Genomic DNA, 14,330 nt, shown 5'->3' with positions numbered 1-14,330 from the left:
GGTTATGTCTAAATGTCTTATTCTGTAGAAGGTATATTTCTTTCACTGAAGAGCAACCAGAGTAGATTTTGACAGGTTACAGCTAATAAAGGTTTTTCTCTCTGAAAAGGTAAAATTGTTGACTTCCTAATTATGTGCTTACATGAAAGCACATTTAATGTCTCTCGACTATTATTTTTTGGGTTTTTTTTTGAGATGGAGTGTTGCTCTGTTGCCCAGACTGGGGTGCAGTGGCATGGTCTCCTTGGTTCAAGTGATTCTCCTGCCTCAGCCTCCCAAGTAGCTGGGATAGGCACGCACCACCACACCCGGCTAATTTTTGCATTTTTAGTAGAGATGATGTTTCATCATGTTAGTCAGGCTGATCTCGAACTCCTGACCTCAGGTGATCCACCTGCCTCAGCCTCCCAAAGTGGTGGGATTACAGGCATAAGCCACCATGCCCGACCTCAACTTTCTACAATATAGAGAATATAGTATGTTCACTGAAACAAATTTTATTAGATATTTAAGTAATATTAAAGTGACTGGCCGGGCACAGTGGCTCACGCCTGTAATCACAGCACTTTGGCAGGCTGAGGCGGGTGGATTGCTTGAGCTCAGGAGTTTGAGACCAGCTTGGCCAATATGGTGAAACCCTGTCTCTACTAAAAATACAAAAATTAGCCAGGCGAGGTGGCACATGCCTGTAAACCCAGCTACTCGGGAGGCTGAGGCAGGAGAATCACTTGAACCTGGGAGGCAGAGGTTACAATGAGCCGAGATAGCACCACTGCACTCCAGCCTAGGCAACAGAGTGAGACTCTGTCTCCAAAGAAAAAAAAGAAAAATAAATAAAAGTGACAGATTATTAGACATGCTTTTAAAAAACATACCCCCCCCTTTTTATCAGTACTGTTAATGTAAGCTTTTATGCCTGGCTTTGCATTTGCCCTGCAATAAAATAAGATTTTATAAAGAGACCTAGGCTAAAACTTGAATTCTCATGCTTCTGTGGAGCAGAAAAGTGGCAGGGAATATTTCTTTATACAGTTCACTTTTAATCATTCAATCAAAAAACAGTTTCTTCCCATTTAAAATGCCTGTTCATACATTTGAGTTATTCCCTTTGGATTATCAGAAGCCAGATTACAAAATTAAAAAAATGCTACCAAGTCCTCTATGAAGCAACAGGCACAGAGATAATTTAAAACTCTGGAAACAATTTTTAGAACCTTAATGTGAAAAATAGATTTTTTTTTTTTAAGGCATACTCATCTCTGTCAAAGGCTAGGCTAAAAGCTTTTTGAGAGTCATACTGCATGTGCCCCTTCCTCAGGTGATGGGTAGTTTTGTGGACGCAGTAAAGAGTTAACGCAGCTTACTCGGGGGCATCAGGTCACTCTTCCTGGACACCTGCCATCAGTCACCATGCCTAACAAACCCTTCCCTGGAAGCACTTAGAACATACCTTGGGAGTCAGATCCATCCATCTTGGGAGTCCAGACTCATGCTACCTTTTTGTCTTTGGAAGTCACCAAATGAAAATAATTGTGCCCGATGATTGAGCAGATATGCATACTGTCACACTCATTCCTTTTGTATTAACCTTTTATTTACCTGTTAATGAAATCATCAAAATACACTGAGTAGGCACCTAGTATGTACATCTGTCCTTAGTGCTTTTGTTAATCTAAACTCATACATCAACAAACATTCTAGCCAGACAAGTAGGTCGCTAGTCAGCCCATTAAGAAACTTAATTACTAGTTTCTAGTAGCTTTAAAGTCTCATTTAACATTTAACAAATCAAAGAGCATGTCAGAGGCTGGACATCAACGGCAGATGACGCCAAAGTCATAGGGTTTTGCCTGTGTGTACAGTGCATAGGCTCCAAAGCATGACCTGCACGTCTTGATAGGATTTTTGGAAAAAGAAAATCACTCTTTTGTCTACTTTTAAAAAGTGAAAAGTAGAGCCTTCATTACCGTAGTAGAGCTTAACCTAATACAATACAATGAACCAAACAGGAAGAAAGGCATCTTCTACAAACCCTATTCAAAAGTCATTGGCCAGCTCTTTAGAAAGTTTATTAATAATTTAAATATTTAAATAACGTGTAGGTTATCTATTAGCTCTCTTCTATTAGGCTCTACACGGCCTCTTTTGGGGCGAGGTTAGAAGTTCCAGTTTGACATGCTGTTCCTCTCAGCAAGGCCCCGTTTCTTCAAGTGAGTACAGGATTGTTGATAGCTCAGTTTACAAAGTGGAAGTGATGACAACTCCCATTGATGTGGACAGTTCTATAAACAACGCGAGGTGACTTCAGCTTATGTGGCTCGTTGCCTGACCTCTTCTTTTAAGGTATCTCTTTCTAATTTTGATCATCCATTTTATACTCAGTTTGGCAAACTCTGCTGCTTTAAATAATGCCAAGAAGGCGCCACAGAGAAGAGCAATTGTGTTCCAAGGATTGGCAGTGATTATCTGTGAAGCAAACAGAAACAAACATAGGATTACTGGTTTGCTTCAGTCTTGATTCTTTTTTTTTTTTCTTGAGATGGAGTTTCGCTCTTGTCGCCCAGGCTGGAGTGCAGTGGCACGATCTCAGCTCACTGCAAACCCCGCTTCCCAGGTTCAAGCACTTCTCCTGCCTCGGCCTCCCGAGTAACTGGGACTACAGGCACGTGCCACCACGGCCAACAAATTTTTTGTATTTTTAGTAGAGACAGGGTTTCACCATGTTGGCCAGGATGGTCTCGATCTCTTGACCTTGTGATCTGCGTGCCTCAGCCTCCCAAATAAAATACTTCCAAGCTCAATTTAGCAGGGTGACCTTAGTATGCACTTCAGTGTTCACATGTGAAAATGGTGATACCACCACTGTTTATATAAGACTGTTGTGAAGCTGAGTACAGCAGGCCTTGGGTACTGGGCTCCACTTGGCCCGTAATAGGTACCTCATACTGAATATAGTAGGTTAAAAAATGTTTTATCACACATTTACCCAACAAGCTGCAAGCCCTTCTCCCCTGTCTTGATGTAATAAGCCTCTGCACATCCCTCTTCATACAAAGCCTTGCCAGTCCATAATGAATAGTGGTAGTGGGTGATAGCAGAGCAAGCACATCCATATCACAGAATCCCCACCTGGGGTTGGAAGCTTACACGTTTGGGTCTCAGCTATGAAACTTTCCTGTAAACCACGATCACATCAGGACATATTGTGATGACCTGAATGCCAATTAATACTAGATTTGGGCCTGGCTCTGGTGGACGGTGTGTCTTAAATGTTCCTTTAGCAAAGCTGTCCAATTATTCCTCCCCTTCCAAGATCATGAGTCAGAATTTGACATTAGAGGAGGTGGAGCCAGATGGCTAAAGAGAACCCTCCAGCAATAGTCCTCTGCAGCAACACCAAACTGAGCTATCCATGTAAAAAAGTATCTACACAAGAGCCAAAAAATCAGGTGAGATATCCCAGTATCTGGTTTAGTATAATAACAGGAAAAGACACACTGAAGAGAGTAGAAAGGAGGGTCTCACATTGCCTATCCACCCTTAGGCAGTGCAGCAGAGAGAATCTGTGAGCTTGGGAGAGGGAGGCGAGTCTGAAACTTTGCATTGGAACTTCACAGGGGAACAGAGCACGAGACAGAATTCTGAGGCCCTGATTCCAGGCTAGAGCCCGTGAAAAGAGTATTAGGCCCACCCCAGATCAGAGGGGCATCTGCCACCCCGGTGGGAGGAAACCAAGTCTGGGCCCACTTTACAATAAACTAAAGTGGCCTTGGGCCCCAAATAATTTCAGTGGCAGCCAGGCCGTAGTAACCACAGCCCTGGTACTGCACTGGGCTGGGAGTCTGTGGGTTTGGGGTGTGATCCAGCATGACACCAGCTGCCTCAACTCCAGGCAGTGCAACATGGTGGAACACTCCTGCTTGGGCAAAGGAGAGGGAACAGTATGAGGGACTTTGCCTTGGAATCTAGTACCAGTCCTGCCACAGTAAAACACAGCACCAGAAAGAATCCTGAATCCCCTAATTATAGGCCATTGCTCCCAAATGGCACTTCTAAACCCACCCTGGCCAAAAGGCAATCTGCCACCCTAGCAGGATGGATCTAAACCCCAGCCAGCTTCACCACTGGCTGACTAAAGTGGCCTTAGGCAAATCCCAGTATTGCATTGGTCTAGGAGGGACCCAAAGTGGTGCCAGCTGTGACAGCCATGGAAGTACCTGCCTTACCCTCCCCAACTCCAGGCAGCTCAGAGCAGAGACTCCTTCCCCTTGAGGGAAAGAGATCAAAGTAAGCAAGGGACTTGGCCTGGGAACCCCCAGGGCATTCTCTCTGATCCTTCCCAAGTACATGAGGGCTGGACATCTAGAAGTCTACAAAATAGTCACAGTGTAACTTGGCTTAGACTGCCCTCTAGTGCTGAAACAGCTGTAGTGACTACATGCTTAGGGAACTCCATCAGTCACCTTTCAATTTGTAGAAAATCCCCTGAAGATAGATGGGTATAAACAAGGGCAGACTGTGAAGACTGAAATAAACACCTAAGTCTTCAATGCCCATAGACAGACATCCACAAGCACCAGAAAAATTCAGAGAAATACAACCTCATCAAACAGACTAAATAAATAAGATGCCAGTGACCAATCCAGGAGAGACAGAGGTGCGTGACCACTCAGGGAATTCAAAATAGCTGTTCTGAGGAAACTCCAGGAACTTCAATGAAACACAAAGACTCAATTCAGAAATTTACCAGAGAAATTCAAGAGATTAAAATCATTTTAAAAAATTCAAATAGAAATCCTAGAGCTGAAAAGTACAATTAACAAACTGAAAAATGCATCAGAGTGCCTCAAACACAGAACTGATCAAGCAGAAGAATTAGCTTAAACACAAGTTATTTGAAAATACACAAATTTAAAAAAAAAAAGGAATGAACACTCATAAGGTCTAGAAAATACCCTCAAAAGGGCTAAATCAAGAGTCAATAGCCTTAGCCGGGTGCAGTGGCTCACGCCTGTAATCCCAGCACTTTGGGAGGCTGAGGTGGGTGGATCACAAGGTCAGGAGATTGAGACCATCCTGACTAACACGGTGAAACCCCGTCTCTACTAAAAATACAAAAAATTAGCCGGGTGTGGTGGCAGGTGCCTGTAGTCCCAGCTACTCAGGAGGCTGAGGCAGGAGAATGGCGTGAACCCGGGAGGCAGAGCCTGCAATGAGCCAAGATCGCACCACTGCACTCCAGCCTGGGCAACAGAGTGACACTCCATCTCAAAAAAAAAAAAAAAAAAAAAAAGAATCAATAGCCTTAAAAGAGGGATAGAGAAAAAGACAGAGGTAGAAAGTTTATTCAAAGAAATAATAGCAGAGAACTTTCCAAACCTAGAGAAAGATATGAATATCCAGGTACAAGAAGGTCAAAGAATACTAAGTAGATTCAACCCAAGCAAGACTACCACACTAAAATATATAATAAACTCTCAAAGGTCAAAGCAAAGAGAGAATCCTAAAAGCAGTAAGAAAAAAGCAGCAGACAAGATAAAGGAGCTCTGATATATCTGGCAGCAGACTTCTTTGTGGAAACTACATGTCAGGAGGAAGTGGGACAACATATTCAAAGTGCTGAAGGGGGAAGAAAGATAACTGCCAACCAAAAATATTGTACCCAGCAAAGCTACTGAACCCTTCAAACATGAAGTAGAAATACTTTCCCAGACAAAATCTGAGGAAATTCATCACCACTAGAACTCTCTTATGAGAAAATCTAAAGGCAGTTCTTTAATCTGAAATAAAAGGACACTAACATGCAATAAGAAATCATCTGAAGGTATAAAACTCACTGGTAAAATAAGTACACAGACAAATTCAGAATCCTGTAATACTGTAACTGTGGTGTGTAAACCATTCATATCTTTAGTATGAAGACTAAAAGATGGATCAAAAATAAGAACTACAACAATTTGGCCGGGCGCGGTGGCTCACGCCTGTAATCCCAGCACTTTGGGAGGCCGAGACGGGCAGATCACGAGGTCAGGAGATCGAGACCATCCTAGCTAACACGGTGAAACCCCGTCTCTACTAAAAAATACAAAAAACTAGCCGGGCGAGGTGGCAGGCGCCTATAGTCCCAGCTACTCGGGAGGCTGAGGCAGGAGAATGGCGTGAACCTGGGAGGCGGAGCTTGCAGTGAGCTGAGATCCGGCCACTGCACTCCAGCCTGGGCGACAGAGCGAGACTCCGTCTCAAAAAAAAAAAAAAAAAACTACAACAATTTATTAAGAGACAGGCAATACAGGTCGTGCACAGTGCCTCACGCCTGTAATCCCAGCACTTTGGGAGGCCGAGGTGGGCAGATCACAAGGTCAGGAAATCGAGACCATCCTGGCTAACGGTGAAACGCTGTCTCTACTAAAAATACAAAAAATTAGCTGGGCATGGTGGCAGGCACCTGTAGTCCCAGCCACTCGGGAGGCTGAGGCAGGAGAATGGCGTGAACCCAGGAGGCGGAGCTTGCAGTGAACTGAGATGGGCCACTGCACTCCAGCTTGGGCAACAGGGTAAGCCTCCGTCTCAAAAAAAAAAAAGAGGCAATACAAAAATATAAATAGATATAATAATATATAAATAGATATAACAAGTCAAAATGTGAGAAGTATGGAGTTGAAGTATAGTTGTAAATGTTTTTTGTTTCTTTGTGATCAAAGTTAAGTTGTCCGCAGTTTAAAATAACTTGTTTTAACTGCAAGATGTTTTTTACAAGCCCTATGGTAACCACAAAGCCAAAACCTATAATGGACATAATAAAAATAAAAAGTAAGGAATTTAAAGAGATAATCATTTATCCACAAAGACAGTGAGAAGAAAGAATGAAGTTACAAAACCAAAAAACAAAATAGCCGTAGTAAGTCCTTCTCTATCAGTAATAATATTGAATGTAAATGGACCAAATTCTTAAGACATAATTGCTGAATTTATTAAAAAACAAGACTCAACTGTATGCTGTCATACAGCATATAGTTCACCTAGAAAGACACACAGACTGAAAGTGAAGAGATAGGCCAGGCGCAATGGCTTATGCCTACAATCCCAGCACTTTGGGAGGCCAAGGTGGGCAGACTGTTTGAGGGCAGGAGTTTGAGACCAGCCTGGTCAACATGGCAAAACCCTGTCTCTACTAAAAATACAAAAATGAGCAAGGTGTGGTGGCGCATGCCTGTAATTCCAGCTACTCGGGAGCCTGAGGCAGCAGAATCACTTGAACCTGGGAGGTGGAGGTTGCAGTGAGCCAAGATCATGCCACTGTGCTCCAGCCTCGGTGAGAGAGCAAGATTCCATCTCAGAAAAAAAAAAAAGAAATGAAGGGATAGAAAAAGACATCCCACACAAATGTAAATTAAAAAACAGGTTTAACTATACCTATAGCAGATAAAATAGACTTCAAGTCAAAAACTGGAAAAAGAGACAAAGATCATTATGTAATGATGAGGGAGTCAATTCAACAAGAAGATATAACAACTGTAAATATGTATGCATCCGATATCATCAGAGAAAGCAAATATATAAAGCAAATATTAATAGATCTAAAGAGAGAGACAGACTGCAATAATAGTAGGGGACATCAACGTCCCACTCACAACAGTGGGACAGATTATCTAGACAGAAAATCAACAAACATTGCATTTAAACTATACTCCAGACCAAATGGACCCAACTGACCTTTACAAAACATTTCATCTGGCCAGAAGCGGTGGCTCACGCCTGTAATCCCAGCACTTTGGGAGACTAAGGCAGGCGGATCGTGAAGTCAGGAGATTGAGACCACCCTGGTTAACACGGTGAAACCCTGTCTCCACTAAAAAATACAAAAAAAATTTAGCCAGGCATGATGGCAGGTGCCTGTAGTCCCAGCTACTCGGGAGGCTGAAGCAGGAGAATGTCGTGAACCCGGGAGGCAGAGCTTCCAGTGAGCCGAGTTTGCGCCATTGCACTCCAGCCCGGGCAACAGAGCAAGATTCCATCTCAAAACTCCAACTGCTACAGCATACACATTTTTCTCATCAGCACGTGGAACATTCTCCAGGGGAGACCATATGTTGGGCCACAAAACAAGTCTCAACTAATTCAGAAAAATCAAAATCATATTAAGTATCTTGTCTGACCACAATAGAATAAAACCAGAAATCAATAATGAGGAATTTTGGAAACTGTACAAATACATGGAAATTAAACATGATGCTCCGTAGTGACCAAAGGTCAATGAAGAAATTAAGAAAGAAATTTTAAAATTTATTGAACAAATGAAAATGGAAACAATATACCAAAGCCTATGAGATACAGCAAAAGCAGTACTAAGAGGGAAGTTTATAATAAATGCCTACATCAAAAAAAGTAGAGATTTCAAATAAGCTAATGATCACTTCAAAGAACTAGAAAAGAAGAAACCAAACCCAAATTTACCAGAATAATAATGATCAGAGCAGAAATAAATGAAATTGAAACTTAAATGAAAAGTTAGCTGTTTGACGCCAGGCGCAGGGGCTCACACCTGTAATCCCAACACGTTGGGAGGCCAAGGCGGGCAGATCACAAGTCAAGAGATCAAGACCATCCTGGCCAAAATGGTGAAACCCTGTCTCTACTAAAAATACAAAAATTGGCCGGGTATGGTGGCGGGTGCCTGTAATCCCAGCTACTTGGGTGGCTGAGGCAGGAGAATCGTTTAAACCAGGAGGCAGAGGTTGCAGTGAGCCAAGATTGCGCTACTGCACTCCAGCCTGGTGACAGAACAAGACGCCGTTTTAGGAAAAAAAAAGAAACGTTAGTTGTTTGAAAAGTTAAGCAAAATCAATAAACCTTCAGCTAGACTAAGAAAAATAGAATGAAGACCCAAATAAATAAAATCAGACCAAAATAAAAGACATTACAATTGATGCCACAGTAATACAAAGGATCATTAGAGACTTAATGAAAAACTGTATGCCAATAAAGGAAAACCTAAAAGAAGTGGAAAAATTCCTGGATACAGAGTCTACCAAGATTGAACCATGAAGAAACAGAAAACCTGAATAGACCAATATGAGTAACAAGATAGAGGCAGTGACAAAAGAAAAGCCCAGCACCTGATGGCTTCATTGCTAAATTCTATCTAACATTAAAAAAAAATTAATAGCAATTCTACTCAAACTATTCCAAAAAATTGAAGAATATTTCCAAACTCATTCTGCAAGGCCAGCATTACCCTGATACAAAGACACAACAAAAAATGAAAACCACAGGCCAATACCCTGATGAACACAGATGCAAAAGTCCTCAACAAAATATCAGTCAACCAAATTCAATAATACATTAAAAAGATCATTCACTATGATCAAGTGGGATTCATCCCAGAGATGCAAGGATGATTCAACATATGCAAATCAATAAATGTAACACATCACATTAACAGAATCAAGAACAAAAATCATGTAATCATTTCAATAGATGGTAAAAACGCATTTAATAAAATTCAACATACTGTCATGATAAAAACTCTCAATGTGCCAGATACGGTGGCTCACTCCTGTAATCCCAGCACTTTGGGAGGCCGAGGCAGGCAGATCACTTGAGGTCAGGAGTTTGAGACCAGCCTGTCTGACATGGCGAAACCTCACCTCCACTAAAAATACAAAAATTAGCTGGGCATGGTGATGTGCACCTGTAATCCCAGCTACTCAGGAGGCTGAAGCACAAGAATCATTTGAACCTGGGAGGCAGGGGTTGTAGTGAGCTGAGATCATGCCATTACACTCCAGCCTGGGCGACAGAGCGAGACTCCGTCTCAAAAAAAAAAAAAAAAAAAAAAAAAAAACAATAAAGACCATACATGACAAACCCAAAGCTAACATCATATGGGGAAAAATTGAAAGTCTTTCTTCTAAGATCTGGAACAAGACAAGGATGCCTACTTTCATTATTTTTGTTCAACATAATACTGGAAGTCCTAGCCAGAGCAATTAGACAAGAGAAAGAAATAAAGGGCATCCGAATTGAAAAGAAGTCAAACTGTCTTTGTTTGCGGATGACATGATCTTATACTTTGAAAAACCTAAACACTCCACCAAAAAACTGGCAGAACTGATAAATTCAGTAAAGTCACAGGATACAAAATCAAGACACCCAAATCAGGAATATTTCTATACGCTAACAGCAAACAATCTAAAAGACTTATAGCAATGCAAGAATAAAATAAAAAATAGAGCAATCCCATTTACAATAGCTATAAAAATATAAAATACCTAGGAATAAATTTAACCAAAGAAGTAAAAAATCTCTATAATGAAAACTGTAAAACAGGGACGAAAAAATTGAACAGGACACAAAAAATGGAAAAATATCCTATGTTCATGGATTGGAAGAACTAGTATAATGTCCACACTACCCAAAGCAATCTACAGATTGAATGCAATTCCTATAAAATACCAATGACATTCTTTACAGAAGTAGAAAAAAAATCCTAAATTTTGTATGGAACTACAAAAAATGCTGGATAGCTAAATCAATCCTGGGCAAAAAGAACAAAGCTGAAGGCATCACACTACATGACTTCAAAATACACTACAAAGTTATAGTAAACAAGGCAGCATGGTATTGGCATAAAAACAGACACATAAGACCAATGGAACAGAACACAGAATCTAGAAATAAATCCATGTATATGCAGCCAACTCATTTTTGACAAAGGCACCAAGAAAATACAATTGGGAAAGGACAGTCTCTTCAATAAATGGTGCTGGGAAAATTGGATATCCACATGCAGAAGAATGAAATTAGACCCTATTTTTTACTATATAAAAAAATCCACTCAAAATGGATTAAAGACTCAAATCTAAGACTTGAAATTCTAAAACTAGAAGAAAACACTGGAATAATACTTTAGGACATTGGTCTGGACAAAGATGTTTCTGGTAAGACCTCAAAAGCACAGGCAACAACGGCAAAAACAGAAAAATGGGATTACATTAAGCTAAAAAGCTTCTGTACAACAAAGGAAACAATCAACAAAGTTAAGAGACAACCTACAGAATGAGAGAAATTATTTGCAAACTATGCATCCAACAAGGGATTAGTAACCAGAATATATAAGGAACTCAAACAACTCAACAGCAAAAAAAAGCCAAATAATCCAATTTTAAAATGGGCAAGAGATCTGAATAGCCATTTATCCCAAAAGATGACATTCAAATGGCCAAAAGGCATATGAAAATACGCTCAACAACACTAATCAATCAGGGAAATGCAAACCAAATCCAAAATAAGGTTATATCACCTCCCCTCAGTTAAAATGACCACTATCAAAAAGACAGTAAGTAACAGATGATGGTGAAGATGTGGAAAAAGGGGAATGCTTGTATACTGTTGGTAGGAATGTAATAATTTACATTATGACTAATGTAATAATTTACATTATGACTAATGTAATAATTTACATTATGACTAATGTAATAATTTACATTATTAAAGTCACTATGAAAAAACAGTATGGAGGTTCCTTAAAAAGCTAAAACTAGAACTACCATATGATCCAGCAATCTCATTGCTGGGTGCATATCCAAAAGAAAGGAAATCAAAAAAGAAAAGAAAAAAAGAAAGAAAGAAAATCAGTGTATCAAAGAGATGTCCACACTCCCATGTTTACTGTAGCACTATTCGCAACAGCCAAGATATGGAATCAACTCAAGTGTCCATCAACACTTAGGATGAATGGATAAGGAAAATGTGGTATATATACACAATGGAATATTCTTCAGTCATTAAATAATGAAATCCTGTCATTTGCAGCAACACGAACGAAACTGGAGAACATTATGTTACGTGAAATAAGCCAGGCACAGAAAAACAAATATCACACGTTCTCACTCATGTGGGAGCTAAAAAAAGTGAGTCCCATGGAGGTAGTGAGTAAAATGGTGGTTACCAGAGGCTGGGAGGGGTTGGGGGAAGCAGAGATGAAGAGCAATTGGTTAATAGGTACAAAAATACAGTAAGACAGACGACATGACAGTACAGTAGAGCAATTATAGTTAACAAGAATGTATTACATATTTCAAAATAGCTAGAAGAATGTTCCCAATGCAAGGAAATTAAAAATGTTTGAGAAGATGGGTAACCCAACTACCCTGATTTTTGATCATTAGACTTTGTATGCATCTATCAAAATATTACATGTACCACATAAATATGTACATTTATCAATTTTTTAAAAATATGGCATTAATTAATGCTTTGTTAATTATTTGTACCATTCTGTTCTTACAAGTAGTATTTATCCTACAGAGAACCATTAAGAAAAAGAATAACTTGCAACTGCAGTAACCTGTATAGTAGCAGCTTAATGCTTTCTACTCAATTTATTCAATGAACATTACTACTAAGCAGCTACTCTGCGCTAAGCACTCCACTATATCCCAGATAAACTATGATGAGCAAAATTAAAGTCCCCCTCCTTTACAGAGAAAGTCTAGTGATGAAGACAAGACCAAACACAAAGAATACGTAACACTGATGCCATACATATAAATTACAAGCCATTTGTGCTATGAAAAAAGATGAGGACAGGTAGGTAGACTTATCAGTCTACAAGAATGAGCCAAAATGCTTCAGGGCAGGAGTTTTGCTATCATAATCTTAAATAATACTCACATCTTGGACTTTCTGGATGAAAGGATCTTTCCATTCAAAGACCACAAAAAACAACTGAGCACTTTTTTCAGCAGCTGGCCTCTGGTCAATGTAGTTAACCACACTTGTCTAGATATGGAGGAGAGAAAGCAGTGTTACCACCTCTGTGTGCCCTTCCCTTGCCTGTGTCCAGGGAAAGGAGAGAGAGTAGGCAGGGGATCATAGACTGTGGTTCTCCTCACACTATCTTTTGGAGACAGAGTGGCAAAAATCTCATATATACAAGATCCTGACACTGGTAGCAGAGCCAAGACTTTACCTTGGTTTCCACAGTTCTCTGGGGAAATGGGATCTGTGATGTACAATAGGTGTTTGGGATTATCACTGAAATTTGTCACTAGGTGTCTGTACTCACAATTAAACCATATTCAGGCCAGGCATGTTGGCTCATGTCTGTAATCCCAGCACTTTGGGAGGCTGAGCTGGGCAGATCACCTGAGGTCAGAAGTTTGAGACCAGCCTGGCCAACATGGTTAAGCCCCGTCTCTACTGAAAATACAAAAATTAGCCGGGCGTAGTGGTGGGCGCCTGTAATCCCAGCTACTCAGGAGGCTGAGACAGGAGAATCGCTTGAACCTGGGAGGCAGAGGTTGCAGTAAGCCAAAATCGGGCCACTGCACTCCAGCCTGGGGGACAGAGCAAGACTCTGTCTCCAAAAAAAAAAAATAAAATAAACCATATTCAAACTACCATGTAAGACTCACAATTAAAAGCAATAAAAATCCCAAATTTCAAAATACTTGGTTTTCAGACCAAGTATTTGTCTGAACTTACAACCCTTGTTTCAACCCTTCAAGTTTACAGGGACAAAGCACAGCTGCAGAGATCCACACAGCTAAGCATTCCCTGTAAATACTCAGTAGATGTGCTTGGTGAGATCTGGTAGTCAATTACTAAAGAGGCTGTGTGGCGTAATGGAGAGCAGACAGGTAGCAAAGGCAGAAACCAGCTCCACCCAGAGGCTCGGATCCATATCGAAGCTGAGCCTCAGCTTTGCCACCCGCAAAGGTGAACAAAATGCCTACGTCACTACAGTACGGGGCATGCCTATGTGAGAGCATTCTAAACTCTAAAATGTGATTTTAAAACACATTAGTTAGTTGTGTTCAAAGGAGCTCATAACACCAACAAAAGACTTCCAATTTAGAGAGTAATAAAAGACACTAAAATTTCTTAAATGTAAAGGTTCACTGGGGTTTTCACCCTTTGGTTTTGGATCACAGTGGGAGCTACCAGAAGAGCCAGGGTAGGTGGGGTTGAACTTAGGTAAGTGAACACAGTCTCCTTCCTCAGAACTGTTGTGGGGCCAAATAAGAAAGGACTTGAATTTCTTGGAGCAAATTTGGATGTAAAAATCTGGGAGATGACAGTTATCTTACAAAACAGGAATACTGTAAGGTCCAATCACCGGGAGGGATTGTCACTTCCCAAGGCAGGAAAAATAGCCTTGCTTCCTCGAAAAAAAACTGGCTTTGAGCCTCTTCCAAGTATCCAGCCTGGACTAGTTTGAGGAGCTAGGGCTCATGAAAGGACCCTGTTTACCACTAATCCAAGACAGTCCCCTCCTGCCTGACTTCTGGCCAGTGACAGCCTAGTTGGCTGGAGTGTGTCCTTCT

At 40.8% G+C, this 14,330-nt stretch overlaps 1 protein-coding gene across 1 annotated transcript in view; it reads right to left on the bottom strand.

Annotated features, from left to right (window-relative positions):
- Nucleotides 1–1,572: 1,572 nt before the first annotated feature.
- PACC1 (proton activated chloride channel 1) overlaps nt 1,573–14,330 on the bottom strand; it is a 44,081-nt gene continuing 31,323 nt past the window's right edge. The window contains 2 exon segments of the mRNA XM_007988503.2: nt 1,573–2,466; nt 12,676–12,783. Of these exon segments, the coding sequence (XP_007986694.1) occupies nt 2,305–2,466; nt 12,676–12,783 (270 nt within the window). The 3' untranslated portion in view covers nt 1,573–2,304.

The sequence above is a fragment of the Chlorocebus sabaeus genome, chromosome 25, assembly GCF_047675955.1.
Source record: "Chlorocebus sabaeus isolate Y175 chromosome 25, mChlSab1.0.hap1, whole genome shotgun sequence".
NCBI classification, from domain to species: domain Eukaryota; kingdom Metazoa; phylum Chordata; class Mammalia; order Primates; family Cercopithecidae; genus Chlorocebus; species Chlorocebus sabaeus.
Note: the sequence above shows the minus strand (reverse complement) of the source record. Positions and strands in the feature narration are given on the sequence as shown.